The sequence below is a fragment of the Sus scrofa genome, chromosome 15, assembly GCF_054392235.1.
Source record: "Sus scrofa isolate SSC_HxYL_T2T_F1_AM1 chromosome 15, Sscrofa_HxYL_maternal_Yorkshire_Landrace_v2.0, whole genome shotgun sequence".
Classification (NCBI taxonomy): Eukaryota; Metazoa; Chordata; class Mammalia; order Artiodactyla; family Suidae; genus Sus; species Sus scrofa.
In genome coordinates this window covers 61,451,628-61,475,011 of record NC_139397.1, presented here as the reverse complement: position 1 = coordinate 61,475,011, position 23,384 = coordinate 61,451,628, and the positions used below count along the sequence as shown (strand labels likewise).

Below are 23,384 nucleotides of genomic sequence, written 5' to 3'. Positions count from 1 at the left end.
ATGTGAGATCCTTTACATGTAACTTAGGGATATGTGCTTGCTGTTTTTGTTTGTTTGTTTGTTTGTTTGTTTGTCTTTGCCATTTCTAGGGTTGCTCCCTTGGGATATGGAGGTTCCCAGGCTAGGGGTTGAATTGGCGCTGTTGCCGCCGGCCTACACCAGAGCCACAGCAATGCGGGATCTGAGCTGCGTCTGCAACCTACACCACAGCTCACGGCAATGCCGGATCCCTGACCCACTGAGCAAGGCCAGGGATCGAACCTGCAACCTCATGTTTCCTAGTCAGATTCATTAACCACTGAGCCATGATGGGAACTCCTGCTTGCTGTTCTTAATAGCCTCTCTCTATATTTAATTTTTGGTATTTTCACTACAATGCATTTGGTGTGGTCCTATTCAGGTTGATCCTATTTGGAACTTTCTCTGATTTCTATACCTGGATGTTTGCTTTCCTTTCCAAGTTAGAGAGTTTTTTAGCTGTTACACCCTCAAATATGTTTTCAGCCCCTTTCTTGCTTCTCCTTCTGGGACCCCAATAATGTGAATATAGTGTTCCTGATGTTGTCCCAGAGATCTCTTAAACTTTGCTCTTTTCTTCTTATTCTTTTTTTCTGTTTAGCATCAGTAATTTCCACTATTCTACCTTTCTCTTCACTGATCTATACCTCTGTATCAATTAGTCTGTGATTGATTCCTTATAGTGTATTTGCCATTTCAGTTATTGTATTCTTCATCTATGTTTGGTTTTTCTTTATGTTTTCGAACTCTTTTTCAAAAACTTCTAGCTGTTCACTCTGTTGTTTCAATCTTATTCTGATTTCTCTGATTATTACCTTGAATTCTTCATTGGGTAGAACTTACAAATTACTTTAATACCTTCAAGACTTTCTGTTAAGCTCTTTTTTTAGGGCATAGGGTACATTTTTTAAAGTCTAAATTTTACTATAGGCTAAATTTGCCCCACTTCTGAGTGTGGCCCTTCTGTGGTCTCTATCGAATGTTCTATGCATTCAACAGGGTCTATCTATTCAGGCTGATAGGACCTTGGATGATTTCTGTGTTGTGTAATCAGGAATTATTCATCTTATAGATCCTTGGTAATTTTTCTTTCTCTGGAAGTTGTTCTTGTTAAGTCTTGTAGATATTTCCCCTGTGCAGGTACAGATTATTTTCAGCCAAAGATACAATGCAATTCCTGCTCAGATTTATAAAAGTCTTTCCTTTGTAGTTCCCTCCTCTAAAATAGTTTTCCCAGCAAATTCTAGGTTCCAGAGCTTCCCAACCTTCACATACTTAAATCTCTGTCTTTTTTTACTTAACAAGATTTCTAGGCTATGTTTGGGTTCCTTCTTTCTACACCTTAGTCAGGAAATTGCCTAGAGATTGCAGAGACTTAGGCAAACATTGAAGAAAAGCAGGAACTGTTGGTTGATCAAAAGCTTGAATGGCTGTAGTTAGTTTATTAGAGTTACCAATAGTATGAGTATGGAGAAAAGCAAAATCTATTATTTTGGGGACAGAGTTGTGATAATAACTATTTATTAAGACCTTGGTCTTAAGTTTCTCTTCAGGATAAGAAAATACCTTAGAGAGAAATTGACTTGATTTTCCAGGAACTTTCAATCTATTCTTGTAACATATACAATATATGAAACTTTTATGCTGAGAACATTAGTTATGCTTATATTAATAACATTAAAAATTAACCTATGGAAGGGGACTGAATTTCTTTGGCAGTGTTTCCTGTGCATCTCTCCCTCTTTTATCTAATCAAGAAGTAATAAATAATACCATAAATTAGGAGTATGTGATTAACATATACACATTACTATGCATAAAATGGATAAGTGACAAGGACTTACTCTATAGCACTAGGAACTATATTCAATATCTTGTAATCACCTAAAATGGAAAAGAATCTGAAAAAGATACATATATGTGTATGTATATATGGATACATACACATATATGTATATATGGATATATATGCATATATGTGTGTACATATATATTTGAATTGCTTTGCTGTACACCTAAAGCTAACACAACACTGTTTTTTTTTAAAAAGCATTAAAAAAAACTATTGTAAAATTCTTACCAACTGCAATTTAGGAACAATGGTATTTGTCATTTTGTAAAAAGCTATGACAGTGTTATGAGTTTTCATTTAAAAACTCATATGTTACAAAAATTAAATAATGAAGAATATCAAATTGTAATTATTTCTAGCATCCTTATATTTATAAGAATCTGAAAAGGAAAAGATGTTTGTATATGCATAACTGAATCACTTTGTTGTATAGCAGAAATTATCACAACATTGTAAATAAATTATTCTTCAATAAAACAAAAGAGAGAGCGTGAACAAATCTGTTATTTTCTGATGGAAATTTCAGAAATCTCAAAGACAGTTTTAGGTATGAAAAAAATCCTGAAGGAAAAAATTGTTTTGACTTCAGACTCCGATCTTGGTAGGACAAAATCACCAGAGCTGTCTGAGGTAATATAGTCACTTAAGTAGAAAAGATTATTGGTATCTAGTAAAAGTTACTTAACTCTGTGTTAATCAAGGCGGCAATGCAAGACCTTATATAAAATAGGAGAAAGTTGTGAAATTATAGAGAACTTTAGCTCTTTCAAAAATGGGGAAGTTCTAAAAATAACCATTTACATGATACAAAGCACAGAAAATTATTCTAGTGAATCTCTGCTATGTAGATAGATTTAGAGAAAGTAAACAAAAACCTTGTACTACTCTTATCTGGAGCAAATTAAATACTTCACAACCAACTTCTATGTACTCAATTAAAAAAACCCAAATTCTAATTTTTCATCATTATTGTATTAGGCCCTAAAGTATTCACAAATACATTAAAAAATTATCTTATGAATGACCCCACCAAAACTGAACGATTGTTGCTAAAATTTTTTCAGATTCATTATTTTCTTGCTTAAAGTTACTATAAAGAAGACAAAGTTTACCTTACACAAAACATCTATAATTTTCTATGTTCATTATTAACTTTCACTGTTCTCTTTCACATTATGAAGGAACCAGACATAATATTAGGATAAAACTCTTTTGTCTTTTGTGAAGCAATTACACATCCCATTACCCTGAGACATAGTTGTCTTCTGCCATTATTGCTGCTAGTATGTCCAAATTGTAGTAATTATAATTTTTAACCCAGTTAAAAGAAGTGAGTAGTAGGTAATTTATTACTGTCTTTCATACAGGAACTAGTTAGCAACCTAAAAACTCATGCACACATAATACAATCTCTTATAGTCACACTAATTTTCTTTCTAAAGTGGCAAAAATGAACAAGTTAATTATTTAACACAACCCAAACGTATAGCCATTCTGTAATATATAAAATAAGCAAAACTGGGTAGCTATATCCAATCTCTTGGAATAGACCATGATGGAAGATAACGTAAGAGAAATAATGTGTATATATATGATTGGATTGCTTTGCTGTGCAGCAGAAATTGGCACAACATTGTAAATCAACTATACTTTAATAAAAAGTAATCAAAAACAAAAAATAAAAAAATAAGCAAAATTTTCTGTGTATACATGTGTGTATTCCTTGTATATACACTTGCAAATGTGTATACATCACAGGCAGACTTACTGACTTGGTCGAGAATCAGAAAACGACAACAAAAACAAAAACCAAATGAGAAGAAAAAACTCAGAGAAATGGAGAATTAGCCAAGTTAAATTTTTGATGCCACTTTGTAATCATCATATAAGGCATGTGTATATCAGGAAAGACATGTCTATACTTAAATAGTTCAAGGAGAACATTTGCTCGGCAAAGAAACTTGACTATGGTATGAGTCCACTTAAGTATCTCATTGTGGCCTTGAAAATTTTTAAAAATGTTTTTTAAAAAAATGACTCTTATACAATATAAATTAAGCTCCTGTCAAACATATAGCTCATGAATGAGGGAAAAAATTGTTAAAGCTAGTTCAAAGAGAGTTTGAAGAACTGTATATTTAGAGGCATTAGGGAAAAGAGTGTTTAAATATAATTGCTAGGTTTGATATGAAATCTGCTAATGTCTTATAAAGGAATAAAGCCATAATTTGGGGGTTATCTTTTTAATAAGGCAAAACTCATTTACGTAGCTACTAGGCAAAATCTACGTTAACATACAACTTCACAAAATCTGGGCTCTTATCAGTAGTGACTACCAAGTTACACAATTTAGATTATTTAATAATTTAATTAAATAATCTTTAGGTTTCCATGAAATGGGTCCTTTAATGAATGTTCAAATATGACATTGAAAAGAAATGTGGTTTTCCCATTTTCTCTATTTACAAGTTTTGGACAATTTTTAACAGATATATTAGCAATATTCCAGTAATATTTCTTTTTAGTGATCTCCACATTAAATGTTTTTAACAGCAACATTACTTTTATGTAAAAATCTTTTTTTAAAATGTTCTGCAATATGTAATCAAGTTTTTTGCATGCACTATAAGAAGTAATTTTTAGCCAACATTTTCGAAGATCTCATCTGAATGCAGGTTTTGGTTGAGTAATATATTATGTGATCCAGCATTTTTCCTTCTGTGGGCTGTTTTTGCAACAACTTCCATGAACTGAATTCATTGTTTCAGTAGAAACACCAAATTTACACTCATTTTAACTTTTTATAATCAATTCTGACTTTTTTTTTCTCATTGGTAGATGAATGTTTTAATGAAATTGAATATTATTATTGCACTATTATATTCTGCTATAATACAATTCATGTTATACTTGTCATTTATATTATACATAAGAATAAGAAATCAATACTAACAATATTATAGCATGCTATAATTATAGAATGTTTTTAGAAAGTTCTAATGTTCTATAAACAGTGTGTCTAACTATAGTTTAATGTTGTAATTAATCCTAGAAGTTAATAATTCCAAGAGCTCCTCTGGAAAATTAACATACTTTTTTTTTTGAGAGAGAAAGTCTCAAGGTTTGCTTGCTAAATTCAAATTTATTTCTACATAACACTTTTTGATAATAGCATATGAAAATAATCATAGTATAATCTTGCTCATTTGGAAACACATAGATCCAGATATGACCTGAGGCCTCTCTCCCCCTTGAAATCTAACTGATGTTGGCTCAAATCTCTATTTCAAAGTTTTGATCCTACCCTTTCTGTATATTCTGTTGTTATGATCCAAAGATAAAACTCACCCAAGAACAAAACTCCTTTATTGATTTTACTGAAAAAATTTTTGATAATTGGAAAAGGTCACACAATTTAATAACATAAATTAGGACAATGTAAATTCACACATTACACATTTCTTTTTTGGAAAGCCTTATGGCCATCTCACCCATGGGAGTTGCTCATTGACCTGTTACCTCATATAATACCTGTTATCCTAACTTTTCTCTTTCTCATTTTTTTTCCTCACATGGAATAGTAGTTTACTTTCCTTTGCACCTCATATTGTTGCTGAAATCTCGGCTGCCTCTGTACACTGATGCCAAATAGAAATGCACTCTCAGAGTTGTAGGAAACAGAAAAAGTAGCTTTAATTGCCAGGGAAAGAGGAGAACCCAGCAGGCTAGTGTCTCAAGTACTGTGCGCCCCCTTAGAGGGGGTATTGAGGAGTCTTATAGTGTTTGAGGAGCAGGGTGTGATCAGCTTATGGACATTTTCCTGATTGGTGGGTGGTGAGGTCACTGGGAGTCAGCATCATCAACCTTCTGGTTCCAGTGAATCTGGGGTTCATGTGCTTGTGGGCAGCACACAGTTGACTTTTTCCATTGGTGGCAGGTTCAGCATCTGCAAAACAGCTTCAAGGACATGGCTCAGAATATTATCTATCATCTTGACTTTGAAGGTCCTTGACTTTGTTGAATGGCTGAATTATCATTACTCTTTTCTTTTTTCTCTGTTTTTTTTTTTTTCACTTCTTCGACTAAATTGGTTCATTGACTGAAGTTTTTCTATAGATAAAAAGGCAAGTGGAGGACATGAGTGGGGGTGTCCATTCTGGGAATGCTTCACAGGGTCCTGCTTGGTTACAATACCTCCCACTAGGTAGTTCTCAACCTTGACTATGCATGATAATTACCTGGACCTTAACCCAAGAGATTTTGATGTAATGGTTTCAGGTGAAGCCCAGATATTGGTATTTTAAAAATGTTCTTCAGATAGTTGTTGAACTCAAGGGATATTTTTCTTTGTAAGAGGACTTCTGGTGGCAGATGGTAAGAAAATAATACTTCCAGCTTCTTATATATGACTGCATCTTTATAATCTGAAAGAACATATCTAATCTCACATTTATTTCAATGCAGTCACAATTATTACTTTATTTTTTTTATTTTTATGCCAATCCTTGGTAATATGAATTCTTGATTTTTCTTGAATTTTTCATATGTATTATTTATGCACACAATCTGACAGTTTGACTGACTTTGTTTTTCACTTCTTTTGCTTCATTTTAGTTTTGCTTGAACTTTAGCTGTGTAGAGATTAAATACAGAGTCAATTATGGGGAATGCAATTCTTCCAGACATTGTAATGCAAATGGAGTAAGTAATTTCAGTTTTCATTTTAAGCAACATGCTTTGAACAATTCAATAAACAGAAGATTTAAAGAAATCATTTGAATAATTTTTTTATCGCTTTCGTGCTGCTTGTTGTCATTTAACAGTCTATAACTTACAGCTTCAATCTTTTTTATTTTATTTTATTTTTTTGTCTTTTTGCCTTTTCTAGGGCCACTCCTGTGGCATATGGAGGTTCCCAGGCGAGGAGTTGAATCGGAGATGTAGCTGCTGGCCTGCGCCAGACCACAGCAACATGGGATCTGAGCCTCGTCTTCGATCTACACCATAGCTCATGGCAATACCGGATCCTTAACCCACTGAGCAAGGCCAGGGATCGAACCCGCAACCTCATGGTTCCCAGTTGGATTCATTAACCACTGAGCCACGAGAGGAACTCACTCAATCTTATTTTATTAAGAAATCTTGCTGATTGTTTATCAGAGAAGATAAAGTAGAAACATTTAAGGTGATTCTGGATGTATAAAATGTTTGGTAAATATGTGAGCTGGATGTGCTATAAGCACTATGTATTACCATATAACCAAAATGATCTTATTTTTACAGAAAAAAGACAGGAACTGGTAAATAAAGGTCATTAGAATTTTCTTACTAGTCTTGCTCATTAATTTAGTGTCTGGGCTGTTCTATGAAATTAAGTAGCTAGTGTCATAGTATCAGTGATTAATAATATTTTGGTCTGGCTGAAGGGACAGTTGAGGAATTTTCTTAAAAATTGATTTGGCAACAGAAGCCAGATATACTTTCTAAAGTATGGGAAATTTCAAGAGGAAATTTGTGAAAATTTGATGAATTTGTCTGTTGAAGATAAATTTTCAGGAATAAGTTATCTGTAGAATATGTATGGAATATTAGTTTGTCTCTATTGAAAACCATCTTTGAACCCCTAGAAATTGTATTTTCTGGTTTTTCTAGGTCTGCAACAATTTTAACCATTGCCATTGTAAAAAGGGGTTTGTTCCTCCTGATTGCAACGTGGGAAACGGTTTTGGAAGTATTGATGATGGACACCAAAGCAAAGTGGGTTAGTGTCTTTAAAACTTTATTAATCAAGAAAATATGTAAGAAAATAAATTAAAGTTTAGGTTCCAGGAGTTCCTGTTGTGGCGCAGCGGAAACAAATTTGACTGGTATCCATGAGGACTCAGGTTCAATCCCAGGCCTTGCTCAGTGGGTTCCTGTGGCATGGGCTGACAGCTGTAGTTCCAGTTAGACCCCTGGCCTGGGAATCTCTATGTGCTGCGGGTGTAGCTCTAAAAAGAAAAAAAAAAAAGTTATGTTCCAAGCTAGATTGTAAAGCAACTACAATATGGTTTTGGAGTTCCCGTCGTGGCGCAGTGGTTAACGAATCCGACTGGGAACCATGAGGTTGCGGGTTCGGTCCCTGCCCTTGCTCAGTGGGTTAACGATCCGGCGTTGCCGTGAGCTGTGGTGTAGGTTGCAGACGCGGCTCGGCTCCCGCGTTGCTGTGGCTCTGGTGTAGGCTGGCGGTTTGCACTGTTCTTTCTTATCAACATTGATATTGTTTACCAACAAAAAGTGTACCTAATGTTAGGCAATTTTAAAAGTAGAAATTTCAGGGTGTGTAATTTGATCAGTTATTTCAGAATGTTCACTTTGGATTGTCTTGTATATGCCTGATTCAAAACAGTGTTAGGGAGAGTCTTTAGGATTCTCTAGGTATAGTATCATGTCATCAGCAAATAGTGATAGTTTTACTTCTTCCTTTCCGATTTGGATTCCTTTTATTTCTTTTACTTCTCTGATTGCCATGGCTAGGACTTCCAAAACTATGTTGAAGAGTAGTGGCGAGAGCGGACATCCTTGTCTTGTTGCTGATCTCAGCGGGAATTCTTTCAGCTTTTCACCATTGAGAATGATGCTCGCTGTGGGTTTGTCATGTATGCTCTTTTATTATGTTGACGATCATTATACAACTACAGATGTGATAAATTCATTTGCGTAATAAAAAAAAATCATCTGAAAGCCAAAACAAAACAAAACAGTGTTAGGGAGTTCCTCTGTGGCTCAGCAGGTTAAGGATCCAGGGTTATCACTGCCACAGCTTGGGTCACTGCAGTGGCGCAGGTTCAATTCCTGACCCAGGACTTCCACATAGTAAGGTGGTAAATTTAAAAAATAAAATAAAATGGTGTTAGTAGTCACTGTCATATTATGTCATGTTTTGCGGGCATAAAGAGTTTGAGAGACAAGGTGATCCCAAGGGATCCAAGTTTACTCTACACCCTCATTTTATTTACTTTGAATATCACTGACTTTTGTTAACAGAATATGGCCTGGAAAAGCGTTCAAATTATGGAATTTATCCTGGCCATATTTGTAGCCAGTAGATTAAATCCTCATGTATTTTTGTTTACTTTTCCACTTGATTTGTAAAATTAAAAAGTTTATTCAACCTTACATTATAGTTTTTCTTTCAATAATTTTATATAATCCTAACCCCAGAAATTACAACTAATAATATTATATATTATTATTGACCTTCAGAGGTTATTATCAACCCTTTAAAATCTATGACAAGGTAATAGCAAGAAAAAAATTCCACAAGTATTTCTTTAATTTCAAGAGGCTTCCCCTTTATCTTACGGTTGTAGGAAATTATAATTCTTTTGTGTATTGTTCTGCTCATCCTCAGAAATCTCTTCTAGCATTATTTTTGACCTTTTATATCACACATACATGTTTATATTAAGTATATTTAATTATTAAATACACATAACATAAAATTTACCATTTAACCATTATTAAATGTACAATTCAGTGGCATTAAATTTATTGGTTACATTGTTCTACACCCACCATTCCATCTCCAGAATTCTTTTCATCTTGCAAAACTAGAACTCTATATTCATTAAACGTTAAGTCCCCATTCTTCTCTCCCTCAACCCTTGGAGACCACCAGTCTACTTTCTGTTTCTATGAATTTGACTACTTTCAGATGCCTTATAGAAGTGGAATCATCCATTATTTGTCCTTTTGTTTCTGGTTTATTTCACTTAACATAATGTCTTCAAACTTTACCAATGTTGTGACATATGTCAAAATTTCATTCCTTTTTAAAGGCTGTGTAATATTCTATGGCATGTATATGCTACATTTTGTTTACCCATTAATCTGTTGATGGATCCTTGGCTTACTTCCCCTTTTGACTATGTGGGTAACGCTGCTGTGAACATGGGTGTACAAATATCCATGCTCTCAATACTTTTGAGTATATACTTAAATGTGAAATTACTGGATAATGTAGTAATTCTATACTTAGCTTTTTGAGGAATCATCAAACTGTTTTCTATAGCAGCCAAATTATTTTACATTTACATCAACAAGTGTCCCAATTTTTCTTCATCCTCACCAACACTTTTTTTTCAGTAAACAACCTGATATGTATAAGGTGATAACTCATTGTGGTTTTGATCTCTCTATAGGTATAGCAGGATCTATAGACCATAAATTATATTTTTAAGAATATTACCATTTTGTTGAAAATTGTAGGACGATCTGTCATTGTATTTTTAAATTGCTACTTTTAATTATAGGAAGCCTTCTGATTTTTGTGCATACATTTTATCAGTGGACTATCACTTTCAAAAGTCTTTTAGTTGATTTTTTTTAGAGGGTTGATATTTTTTAAATGATGCAAACTCAAGTTAATGATAATTTTAAAAATAACACTTTTCCTTTCTTTCCTCTTCTTCAGTTAATTCCCCCCATTTCATAATTGTATTGGATAATCCATTCAGAATAAAAGGAAATCATGAAGGTCGTGATCATTACTTCTAGGAAAACCCTAATATTTTATCCTGAAAACGCTGCTCCTTTTGATTCAATATTTATCTTGTCGAGGAAATATTTACCTCTCCCGATTGTATTTAAAATCAGGATGTCTTTTGGGCTTTATTTAAAATGTGGATAGCTTCTATTGAACTGATCATATTGTGTCTTATATGGAAGGTTTTCTAATTAATGAAACATCTTGTATTCTAGCCTGAAGTTTTCTAGACTATTCAGTAATGAATGTGCTAGGATGGAAAGGCTTTTTTGAAGTAGAGTTGATTTACAATATTATATTAGTTTCAGCTGTGAAGCATAGTGATTCAAGATTTTTATAGATTATACTCCATTTAAAATTATTAGGACATTGGCTATATTCCCTTTGTTGCATGATATATCCTCATAGCTTGTTTTACACATAACAGTTTGTACCTTATAATCCCCCACCCTTATCTTTCCCCTCCCTCCACCCCACTTTCCACTGGTAACTACTTGTTTGTTTGGAGTTCCACCACTATTCCTCCCTTTAAGGGATGACCTAGGGAATAAATGACCTCATCCATTCTTTCATGAAAACACACTATTAGTCTGCTTGGCTACCATAACAAAATGCCACAGACAGAGAGTATCTTAAACAACAGAAATTTATTTTCCCACTGTTGTGGAGGCTGGAAATCCATGATCAAGGTGCTGACAAATTTGATTCCTGGTGAGATCTCTTTTCTTGGCTTGCCAATGGCTGCCTTCTTGATGAGTCCTTTCCGCGCGCACGTGTGTGTGTGTGTGTGTGTGTGTGTGTGTGTGTGTGTGTGTGATGAGAGAGAAAGCTCTCTGGTCTCTCCTCCTCCTCTTTTAAGGGCATCAGTTCCATCCGTTTAGGACCCTACCCTTAAGATCTCACTTAACTCTAATGACCTCCCAAAGGCCTTACCTCCAAATATCATCACACTGGGGGCTAGGGATTCAATTCAACATATGAATTGGGGTCAGAGGGGAGAACACTAGTCAGTCCATAACATTCCATCCTATGCCTCCCCATTCATGTTCTCCTTTTATGCAGAATATGTCCACCCCATCTCGGTAGCTCCAAAAGTCAACCCATTCTAGCATAAATTCCAAACACAAAACTCTCATCTAAATAGCATCTAAATCAATTATGGGTGAGAACTGAGGTATGATTGATTTTGAGGCAAAATTCCTCTCCATTTATGAACATGTGAAGTCAGACAAGTTATGTGCTTCCAAAAAAAAAAAAAAAAAACCAATCCTGAGACAGGCATAAGATAGACATTCTTGTTCTTGTCCCCAAAGGGAGAAATTGGAAAGAAGAAAGGGGTGATAGATCCCAGTCTATACAAATAATTCCATTTGATTTTAAGGTTGGAGAGTAATTCTCTTAGGTTTGCTCTTCTGCCCTCCAGACCCACTGTGGTGGCAACATAACCTCACCCCTTCAGCTCTGGATGGAATCCCAGCCATACAACTCTTTGCATGGGCCTCACCCCTGAGGCACAGGGCTGAAGCATCATAGGGGGTGGTGGTGGGGAACCAAGGAGGAAAACACTCCTGGATCTCTGATGGGGGACAAGCTCTGATGACCTCTGAATCACCTTCCAGATCCTTCTCTTTTCTTGAAGGATAAAGCATATTGGTAGCCAAACAGTTCTTATGTGGGATTTCCTATCATGGCTCAGCAGAAATGAATCCAACTAGTATCCACAAGGATGCGGGTTCAATCCCTGGGCTTGCTCAGTGGGTTGGGGATTTGATTCGTAGAGAGCTGTGGTGTAGCTCACAGTTGTAGCTCAGATCTGGCAAGGCTGTGGCTGTAGCAAGCAGCTGCAGCTCCTGTTCAACTCCTAAGCCTGGGAACTTCCCTAAAAAGCAAAAAACCAAAAACCCCAAAAAACCCAGTTCTGTTGCCCCATGCTGTTTCCTTTGGTCCAACCTGACAGTGTTTCTGCTGATATAATCTCATTTTTATTCCTACCATCTCCTGAGACAGTTCACATGCACAGTCTTTTTATCAAGTGGTTTTTCATCCACACATCCGGTATATTCTCTCTAGAGCATGTTTTCCCATTTTTTACAATGTGAACAGACTGAGAATTCTCCAAATCTTTAAGTTCTAGTACCTCTCTGCTTAACGCTTACTTTAATTTATCTCTGTCCTCTCACATTTTACTGGAAGCAGTTGAGAGTACCCAGGCTACATCCTCAGCATTTTGCTTAGAAATTGCCTTAGCTAATTATCTAGTTTCATGACTCACAAATTCTATCTTCCATAAACACAAGATTACAGGTTAGTCAAGTTTATTGCCCCACTTTATAACAAGAGTTGCCTTTTCTTAATCATTGTCCTTTTTGTCTCAAATCTCACCAGAAACATTTTCAGTGTAAAATTTCTCCCACCATTCTTTTCAATATTGTCTCTGTATTCTCTCAGATGTAGGCTTTCTCTCCTGATCTTCTGTTTTCTCTCTGAGTCCTCACCAGAGTCACATTTACTGCCCGTATTTCTACCAACAGTCTCTTCAGAGTAATCCAGTTTTCTAAAACTTGCCTCAAAATTCTTCTAGCCTCTACCCAATACCCAGTTCCAAAGCCATTTCCACATTTTTAGGTATTTGTTATAACAGCACCCTGCTTCTTGGTACCAAAATCTGTGTTAGTCAAAAACAGGACCAATAGTATGGAGGGGACAGCAGGGGTGAGGGGAAGAGGAGAGAGAAAAAGAGAGGGAGGGAAAGGGATGAGAAAGAGAGTGAGGGGGAGTGAGAGAGAAGGAGGGAGAAAGAGAGAGAGAGGAAGAGAGAGAGAGGCTTATGTGATTTTGGTACTGACAAGTCTGGAGATCTGCAGAGTAAGTCCATAAACTGCAGCCCCAGGAGAGCTGATGGTGCAACTTTAGTGTAAAGACCAGCAGGTTTGGGGGTAAAGAAAAGCTGATGTCTCACTTTGGGTACCCCAGGCAGGAAGAAGCTTCCCTTATTCACTGGAGGGTCAGTGTTCTTGTTTATTAGCTCAGTCTACTGATTTAAATGTTAATCTCATTGCAAAACACCCTCCCAGAAACACCCGGAATAATATTTGACCAAATATCTGAGCTTATCAGTCGGGTTGCTGAATGAAATTAACTATCACAGATACTAAAAGTATTTGCTAACAGAAAGATACTGGGAGTCCCTCTCTATACAATGTTTTTCGCAGGTTATACTCATCTGTCAGAAGATTGTCTAAATAAACCTGGAATGTATTGATTGATGCTGGAATAGGTGGCTGGAGAAACTGGGTAATCATGTAAACTGTATAGTTAACGGTGCAAAGTTAACTGTTTATGATCAATCTTGTGTTTACTTGATACAAAACTCTCATGTGTGTGTTTTTTTTTTTTTTTCCTGTAGTCAATCTGAATGTGTTTGTGTGTTGGGGGGAACTTTGGGAGCTACTGTTGATGAGTGCTGGCTCCTTCAGGGAAAAATCCTTTGATATTTGCCCATAAAATTTGGTATGGGTAGGATCTTTGTTTTAGGGAGTTTGATATGACAGTTAAACCCTTGAGTAATAAAGGCTAGGACACTTTAGGATAATAAAAGAGAGGAGTGAAAAACCATGAATAATCATCAATGATTCCTGAAGAAGGTAGAAGCCTGAGGCAGATTACTGGGGACTAGGTTAACCAATGGAAAATGGAGACTCAGAATAATTAATTAAGTGAAGAACATCAAACTGAAAGGAGGGTGAGTAGGAAATATTCTTTGTTGGTTTTTACTAGTAAATAGTGTTTGTTAAAACTAGACAGTATAAGGAAAGAAGCAAGACAATTTTTCTGGTTCCTGGATGTCCTACTTAACTTCTGAGGCCACCTGGTCATATATTATGTTCGTTTTCAAATAACTGACATGGTATCATTGATTACCTGGAAAACTAGACACACAGCTGAGAATCAGTCTGCAGTATATGGCCAGAGAGGCTGATCTCTTCATCCGGTTCACTCGCTTTCTGATTGCAAATATGTCATTTTAATCCCGAAGGTACTGTTAACCCCAAGCACAGACACAAAGCTAAATGAAAAAGAAAATCTTGTCCCTACCTTGAGCTTACTTGAAAAAACATATGGGATGAAAGGGAGAAGCACTGAGACAGCTGTAAGTGTGTTTTGAGTCTCAATGATCCCCCAACACTGTAGCTGAGGAGTGGATCTTCCAGTTGTCAACTCCTCCACCATGGCCAAGAAGTGAGAGAAAAACAATTCATATCAAATAAAAGGAGGCTTGCCAACAAGTTATGGAGAAAGAAGAACTTGATCTATTATAAATCCAGAAAAGTGGACCCTGAGGAGCCGCATGGATCAGATACTCAGGAGTGAACACAGATGTCTGCTGAGACTCTCGAAGAACAGATGAGGAAAATGTGCCAATAGGCAAGAGTTAGTCAGATGTGGGTCAAAGCCAGGCTTAGCTGTGCCTTCTATGAAATAATTCTAGAGCCATTTTAACAATTTCCTGTTGCTACATATTTGATTAAAGAAGCCAAAAGAAATTTAGAGAATATTAATTTTTAACTTTTAGGAAATGAATTGTAGCAATGTGAGAGAAATTAAATGCTCCATATCCCAGGTTGAATTCTCACATATAGTTTTAATCCCAATACTCTTTGTGATATACGTAGATACATTACCTTCAATCAAGGAAATCTATATATATGGCAAAAGTTTTAAAACTCAAAAACATCAGTAAAGCACTAGTAGCAGCCCATTTTATATTTTAGTTTTGGTTTTTGGATTTTATTATATTTGTAGTCTATGTGAATGAAATATTTAGTGTTTGGGAATATTATTGGTAATGATATCCCTTCCACCTTTTCTTTTGGTTAATTATATGTCTGACATAGTTTGAAATGGATGTTTTCTATTCTAGGTCCTAGAAGGCTTTGGGAGGGAAAAGTCCTTCCTTCAAAACACAGATTTCAACTCATTTTCTACATTTCTTTACCTGTGTTGATCATTGCTACTACTGCTATAATAATAAAGCAGAATAAAATAAGAGAGCTGTGCTACCGAGGAGAAACTGAAAGTGAGGGGTATGTATGTTTCTATTCTTATTAAATAAGAAGTCAAGGAAAAAGTATTCAAACTTCCTCAGGAAGAATCAAAGACTGTAAATAACACAACATGAGGTGAGGCCCAGGGCTGCATTTCTAACGGGCTTCGTGTCCTCCGTGATTTTCTGGTTTTAGTGATTACTAAAACCATTCATTTCACCACAAGTAGCACTTTAGGAAGAGACTGGGAAGAGATATGGGTCCCAAGGGTATTTATGGAGGTTTATGCACCCCCTTCCTCCACTGACTCTATCTAAATAGTCATGTTGCCCACGAGCTTCCTGAGAATAAAATTTTAAGATTTAGATCCTCAGACCAGGGGTAAAAACTTTATTAGACCACCTCACTCAACTAGAGATAATGTCTATGAACATGCCTGCATAATATTTATTTTTCAAATTGATTTTGCTAATTTTTCAAGTCATTTCTCACCTAGAAATTACATGTGTAGTTCATAATCATCAGGAAATAGGAGGAAACATCATAAAATGGGAGGAAAATTACATTTATGCTCAGAAATCCTGGCTTTAACACCTAAATCGTGCATATCTTGATAATTATGATATCCTGAGCAAGTGATTTAATCTTTATGTTCATAAAGTTATTCTCTATAACTCTAAAAAATGGGAGATAGTAATAGCTTTCCAATGTATCATAAACTTTTGCCTATACCAAATGAACAAGTGAAATCACCATGTTATATGTAATTGGCTACACAAACATTTAAACATCCTTATTGAGCTCCTTATTTATTATTCACTGCATTTTTTCCACAGAGGTATTCACCTCTAGTTTTACTTTCCAAGAATTAATATGAAGAGAAAACATAGATGCCTTATAAGGAGGATGAAAGAAATCTGTAGAAATAATAGAAAAATTAACTGAAAATTTTGACTGCTACCGTTTTGGCTTGATTTGGCTTGAGGAGTTAGAAATAGCATAGAATCAGGGGGCCTGACTGTACACATGTCAGCTTATAACATAAACACTTGAATAAATGTGAAATGAAGACAAAAGGTCTTAGTTGACAAAGCAGGGTGGCTGGTGGCATTTCCTTTATTTGTTTTGTTTTATTTTGCTGGAAGAAGAAACTCCAGTGAATCACTCTGTTTGAAGAACATCCTTTGTTCACATAGTCACTTACTTGTTCAAGATTTTTATTTTTTTCTTTTTACCTTATATTTATTTATTTTCTATGTACAGCAAGGTGACCCAGTTACACATACATGTATACATTCTTTTTTCTCACATTATCCTGCTCCATCATAAGTGACTAGACAGTTCCCAGTGCTACATTTGTTCAAGATTTTTAAATTTCCCCATTTATTTAAAATACACTTAATCGATGTTACAGGTCTGTGTCGGAAGAAAGCAGCAGCAGCAGCAAGTTGTCCCCTACCGTAAGGTGAGTATAAAACAAGTGATTAACCATTTTACATCGTACATGCAGATCACTGTTTAAGGAGTACCTAAGAATTGTTAATTTGTGAACAATTTCTTCTGAATATTCTTTATGGATCTCACTGTAGGTTATTTTGTAATATGAAACAATAAAACTTGGTTTCATCATAGCTCAACCTCTCCTCCCTGACCTACACCAAAGAAGTGATTTTTGTGCTCCCATACTAGCACTTATGAGCACGTAAATTTTAGGATTCTTTTTTTTTTCCCTTGAAGATTGGGAAGGAGCATTTATATCTTTGTTTTTTGTTTGTTTTTTGTTTTTGTTTGTTTTGGGTTTTTTTGTTGTTGTTGTTGTTTGTCTTTTTGCCTTTTCTAAGGCCACTCCTGTGGCAAATGGAGGTTCCCAGGCTAGGGGTCTAATCGGAGCTGTAGATGCCAGCCTACTCCAGAGCCACAGCAACACAGGATCCGAGCCGCGTCTGCCACCTACACCACAGCTCACAGCAACTCGGGATCCTTAACCCACTGAGCAAGGCCAGGGGTCGAACCTGCAACCTCATGGTTCCCAGTCGGATTTGTTAACCACTGTGCCACCACGGGAACTCCAGGAGTACTTATATCTTGATGACATTTTACAGTCACATAAAAAGAAGACTGATATTATAAAGATGTCGGATGTGCTTATAGTTATACTGGTATCTCAGAAGAAATTACTATTAATAAGATAGAGCCTTGGAGTTTTGATTCATTTTATTGTCTTAATTAATATGGGAAAGTAAATTTAGAAATTTAGATTATGGAATAATCCAGTACAACATTTTATAAAATTAGCTATTCCCTCTGTATTATCGGTATGTAAAAAGAGAATATATATATATACATATATATATTTTTTTCCTATAGCATCCAAGATTCTTTTTCAGGTTCTCTCTTTGTCCTTGCTGTAAAAAGTTGCACCGTAAACATCCATGTAACAAATGCTGAGATACATGTCTGAACTGAGGCAATTCCTAATTTTAGGAGAAGCGCTGTTAGGTGGACAGTCAGCATCCTCATCCTATTGTCAAGGCAGACTGTCTCAAGTTCTACAACAAGTAGGCATATCTCTGCTTTCTAGACAAGACTCTACCTCAGTTCTTTTAACCACTGTGAAATGCATATTAGAGGACAGAGAACAACCAAATGAAATTTTTTATTATAATCTTTCTCAAAAATATAGAAAAGGAAGAACTAATTGCCCTCAAAGACAGTGGGTGGAAAGAAATAATTAAGAGCTTCTGCTCTTTTCTAAATGAAAAGGAAAATAAACAGAAAAAAAAGTAACAAAAAAAGCAGAGACAAAGACTGATTCTTTTAAAAGATTAATATAATTGATAAAAATTAGCTAGTAGTTCAAAATAAAAAGAGGAAGTATGCAAATGGCCAATATCAGGTAATAAATTGCATATTTTGGATCTTTTAGACATTAGAAGAAAAGAGGATGCCAATAACCTAAAATAAATGTTAAAAATTTTAGATGAAGTACATATATTCTTTCCAAACCACATTTTCCCATCTTTCCCCAAAAGGGATGGAGGTACATTAAAAGTCGTGGCACAGTGGAAACGAATCTGACTAGGCCTCGCTCAGTGGGTTAAGGATCCAGCATTGCCATGAGCTGTGGTATGGGTCCCAGATGCAGCTCAGATCTAGCATTGCTGTGGCTGTGGTGCAGGCTAGCAGCTGTAGCTCCAATTCGACCACTAGCCTAGGAACCTCCATGTACCTCTGGTGCAGCCCTAAAACGCCAAAAAAGAAAAAAAAAAAAAAACAAAAAAACACAAAAACCAAAAGTATAGGCCTACATTTTGAATAAGTAGAAAGATCTCAAATACAAAACTAACTTTACACATCAAAGAATGAATAAAAGAACAAACTAAGCACAAGTTAAGCAGAAGGAAGAAAAGGATAAATAGTAGAGCAGATATGAAAAAATGAAGAATAGAAAAGCAATTTAAAAAATCAACAGAGTTCCTGTTGTGGCTCAGTGGGTTAAGAACTTGACACAGTATCTGTGAGGATATAGGTTCAATCCCTGGCCTTTATCATGTGGATCCCATGTTGCCACAAGCTGTAGCATAGGTCGCATATGTGGGTCAGATCTGATGTTGCTGTGGCTGTGCCACAGGCCAGCAGCTGTGGCTCTGATTCAACCCCATACCTGTGAACTTCCATATGCCCCAGGTAAGTCCCTTAAAAAAAATCAACAGAAGTAAGTAGATGTTTTTGTAAAAAGAAAAAACAATAAACCTTTAGCAATGCTAACTAACCCCAAAAGACAGAAGACTAATATAAATAAAGCCAGAAATGAGAGGGGAGGCATTACAAGTGCTGGTACAGAAATAATCTTTTTGTAGTTCATAAAAGATTACCACAAACATCTGTATGCTGAGAAAGTGAAAAAAACCTAAAAGAAATGAATAAATTCCTAGAAATATACAACATACCAAGATCAAATCATGGAGAAACAGAGAGTGAGCTGATTAAAAATTAGCAAGGAGATTGAAAAAGTAATTATTCCTGTTAAATGACTTGCACAGAACAGTAATTAATCGCTGGCAGAAGAACTTAAACTCCAATAACGGCAAGAATCTCGTGACATAACTGGGTAAAACAAGAGAAAAGAGGAGAGTGAGAGAAGGGGAATCAGGGCTGGATGGGTGCTCCCGTAAGGGAACTGTGGAGGAGAAAGGCATCCCACACCCTGGAAAGTCACCTCATCAATGGAAAGATCAACCAAATCGGAGGGATCTCCAGATGCTGAAAAGAGTGCAGCAGTAAGTCTGAGATCTGAAGAGCAGAGTGAGAACTGAACTACTGGCACAGTCACCAAAACCTAGACTCTTGTGTAGGGGCTGGGCACCGAGACCTCTGCTCCAGAGGCTAGTCCCCCGGGAGTGAGCTGGGGTGGGTGGTGCAGAGGCAGCCTGGGGAACTAGGAAGCAGAGCTTCGCAAGTAGAGGGAGCAATACGCCAAGGGCTGGGAAGTGGAAAGCCACAACAGAGGGAACCTGGGAGAAGAGCTGGATCTGCAGGAGAGACAAGGTGCCCATGTTGGGGAGGGGAGAGGAGGAGGGGTTGGCTGCCATAGAATACTCCTTGTGCCACAGGAGTGAGCTCACTTGCCTGCCAGCTAGCAGAAAACAGAGCTTCCCAGTCCTTCCCCCCCTCCCCTTACCCCATGAATGCTCCTGACCTGAGGCTGACTGCCATCCTGGAGGGCTGGCCTCACCACTTGCTGGAAGCCAACCACCTCAGCGGCTTTTCCTGCCCTGGCTTGCCTGCCCCCTGGAGGGGCTACACCCCTGCGGAGCAGTGCCCAGCTCTGCCAGCTCCCTGAAAAAGTCCTGCAGCCCAGAAACAATAGAGCAAGCTCTGCCTGGCTGTGCAAAATCTGCTTCCATTGTGGGGTGGTTCTGCTTCCATTGCAAGGTGGCCCCTGGGGAAGTGCCCTTTGGTTTCCCAGCAGCCCGCCTAGCAGCTCCCACCCTTGAAGGGGGTGCTGCACTCCTGTGGAGTAGCCACCCAGCACCACCAGCCCCCTGGAAGAGTCCCCCAGCCCAGAAAAGCTAGAGCAAGCTCCAGCAGGCCACGGGAAATCTGCTTCCATTGCGGGGTGGTCCTGCCAGTTCCGGCTGCCCTGGGGAAATGCCTCTTTGTTTCCCAGTGGCCTGGCTAGCTGCTCCTGCCCTCGGGAGGTGCTGCACTCCCACAGAACAAAACCCAGCACTGCCAGCCCCCTGGAAGAGCCCCACAGCCCAGAAACACCAGAGCAAGCTCTGCCTGGCCTTGTGAAATCTGCTTCCATTGCAGTGAGGACCTCCCAGTCCTGCCTGCCCTCAGGAAGTCCTTCTTTGCTTCAGAGAGACCCTGCTAGCCCCACCCACCCTCAGGAAAAGCCACGATTCCTCAAAAAAGATCAGCCAACACCGCTAGCCCTCAGGAAACATTCCACAGCAGTGCCAGGGCCAACCCTGCCTGCCCACAGGGAGTACACACCCACCAAGAAAAAGAAAATAACAAGCAAGATGAAGAAACTGAGAAACCACTCCCAGTTAAACCAACAGGAGAACTCACCTAAAGCAGTCAATAGTGAAACAGACTTCCACAGTCTGACAGACTTTGAGTTCAAAATAAACATTCATTTTAGAATATAAGTATGCAAAGGAATAAAATAATCATCATTAATTTTAGCACCTAGGATGATCATTGTTAATGTATTTCAATATATAGATGTACAGGTGTGTGTGTGTGTGTGTGTGTGTGTGTGTGTGTGTGTGTGTGTTGGTGCTTTATCTTTAATGAAATGTGATTTTATGTTGAAATATCGCAATTTATTTTTTTATTCTAAATTAAATCAGTTTATATGCTTAAAGGGAAATTTAAAGATACTTTGCTTTATTGACCCAAATAGTTATAAAAAATGAACACTTAGGATATTTTAGGAAGCCACTCTATTACAAGACTAAGAATATTTGCAGTTGAGGTAACAGGTGACTGTTTTTTCTGGAATCAATTTTTACTTTCCTGAGTCTTTCTTTTCAATTTTCCATACCTTTAAAATAAATTATTTGTGTTAGAAATATGCTAGCTCAAAAAATACCCCAAAACAAAACAAAAACAAAAAGCAAAAAGTAACACTGGCATTTTGTATTGTGCTTTGTCTTCTTTTCTCTGACAGTAACAGTCTCTAACAATATTGGCCTAAAGAGAGGATATTATGAAATAAATCATCAGAAACTGGTCTAAAGCAAGAAGGAAAAAAAAAGTAATTTCTCCCTCCCTCTGTTGTCACTGCTGAGGGCTTAAATTATGAAATAATAAATCATCTGTGCCTGAATCACCTAAATTATGTCCAATGTTTTCTCTGTATTTTCAATTCCAACTTCCACTGTTATCTACTTTAACTTGAATCCAGAAAAGGCGCTACCTAATCAGGTAAAGGTGGCCAAAGACCCTCACCCCATAAAGCCTTATGACACCAGGACAGCATATCCATTTTCCTTTCTGCTCTATAGGTTGACCTGAATTATCTCTCCCCTTCTAACCTCACCCCTGTCTGCTCTTCCTCCTTCCTTGCTGAGCTCCTAGATTTCAGCTAGCCTGTGATTTGTCCTAGTGGCATTTACTCAGATAAGAGTTGAATCCAGTCTTTCTCTTGTTATTGCTTCTCCTCTTTGAATACTGTATTCCCACTTGATTGTTTTCAGATTCCTGTTTACCAAGAGGAGATTTACCATGAAGCTAAGGAAGCAAAAGCATCAGGGCCACCTACTTGCATAGGTTCTGTTCAAAGTCATGGACATGATTTTGTATGTCATCCACAACAAATAATTATATATCTTTTGTGAAATGGTGGTGCACTACCAGGCTCTAGTAGAGATGGTACATTTGACCATGGGACACCAGGTGGCCATATATCTGAAGTACTGACTATGGTCAGCTAAGTCATAAAGTCAGACTCCTAAATTACTCAGCACTGTAGCACTAGTGTTCCTCCCATAGCTTGTGCCTGTGCCCATTTTCAGTTTGTCTCCAATCAGGAGACAGTAATTACATGGTAATTTAAATAGTTTAGGAGTTCCTATTATGGGTGGTACAGTGGGTTAAGGATCCAGCATTGCTTCAGCCATGGCAAAGTTTGCAAGTCTGTCTCAGATTTGGTTCCTGGTCCCAGGAACTTCTGTATGCTGGGAGCGCAGCTGAAAAAAGAAAGAGAAAAGTGGAAATTTAATAATAAGCTCCACTGGAGAGCAGTTACAAAGATAAAAAGAGAACTCCACAGGTATCCTAGGTCTGAGGGAAAGTACCCAAGGAAGGATACACTCTCCAAGGCTGGGGTTCAGACCACAGTGGAGAAGGTGTGACTTCTGCCTACTTGATTGCTTAGGCCAGAGGTCATCGACAGATGTTGAGAAGGCAGAAAACACACCTCCAGCTAGAGAGAAAACCAGTGCCACATCATGTGCAAGAGCTAGAATGCACAGTGTCTGAATCACTTCTCTTAAGGTATTCTCTGATTTCCTCTTCGATTTCTTCATTGTCCTTTTGGTTTTTAGCAATATATTGTTCAGTCTTGACATTGTTTGTCCTTTTCCTTTTTTCTTTTTCTTTTTTTTTTTTTTTTTTTGTCTTTTTAGGGCTGCACCTGCAACATGTGGAAATTCCCAGGCTAGGTGTCTGATCAGAGCTGCAACTGCCAGCCTACATCACAGCCATAACAATGCCAGATCTGAGCTGCATCTATGACCTACACCACAGCTCATGGCAATGCCAGATCCTTAATCCACTGAGCAAGGCCTCAAACACATGTCCTCATGCATACTAGTCTGGTTCGTTACTACTGAGCCACAACAGGAGCTCTGCTTTTCCCATTTTTAATCCTATAATTTATTTCTAGTTTCTTACCATTGTGGTAAAAAATGCTTGATATAATTTC

At 37.3% G+C, this 23,384-nt stretch overlaps 1 protein-coding gene across 1 annotated transcript in view; it reads left to right on the top strand.

The window, feature by feature from the left end:
- LOC110255277 (disintegrin and metalloproteinase domain-containing protein 5) overlaps positions 1-21,794 on the top strand; it is an 83,204-nt gene extending 61,410 nt beyond the window's left edge. Inside the window, exons 17-21 of the mRNA XM_085001071.1 lie at positions 6,485-6,571; positions 7,523-7,631; positions 15,319-15,481; positions 16,857-16,907; positions 21,627-21,794. Coding sequence (XP_084857197.1) covers positions 6,485-6,571; positions 7,523-7,631; positions 15,319-15,481; positions 16,857-16,907; positions 21,627-21,639 — 423 coding nt within the window. The 3' untranslated portion in view covers positions 21,640-21,794. The remainder of the gene's footprint in view (positions 1-6,484; positions 6,572-7,522; positions 7,632-15,318; positions 15,482-16,856; positions 16,908-21,626) is intronic.
- Positions 21,795-23,384: the final 1,590 nt, after the last annotated feature.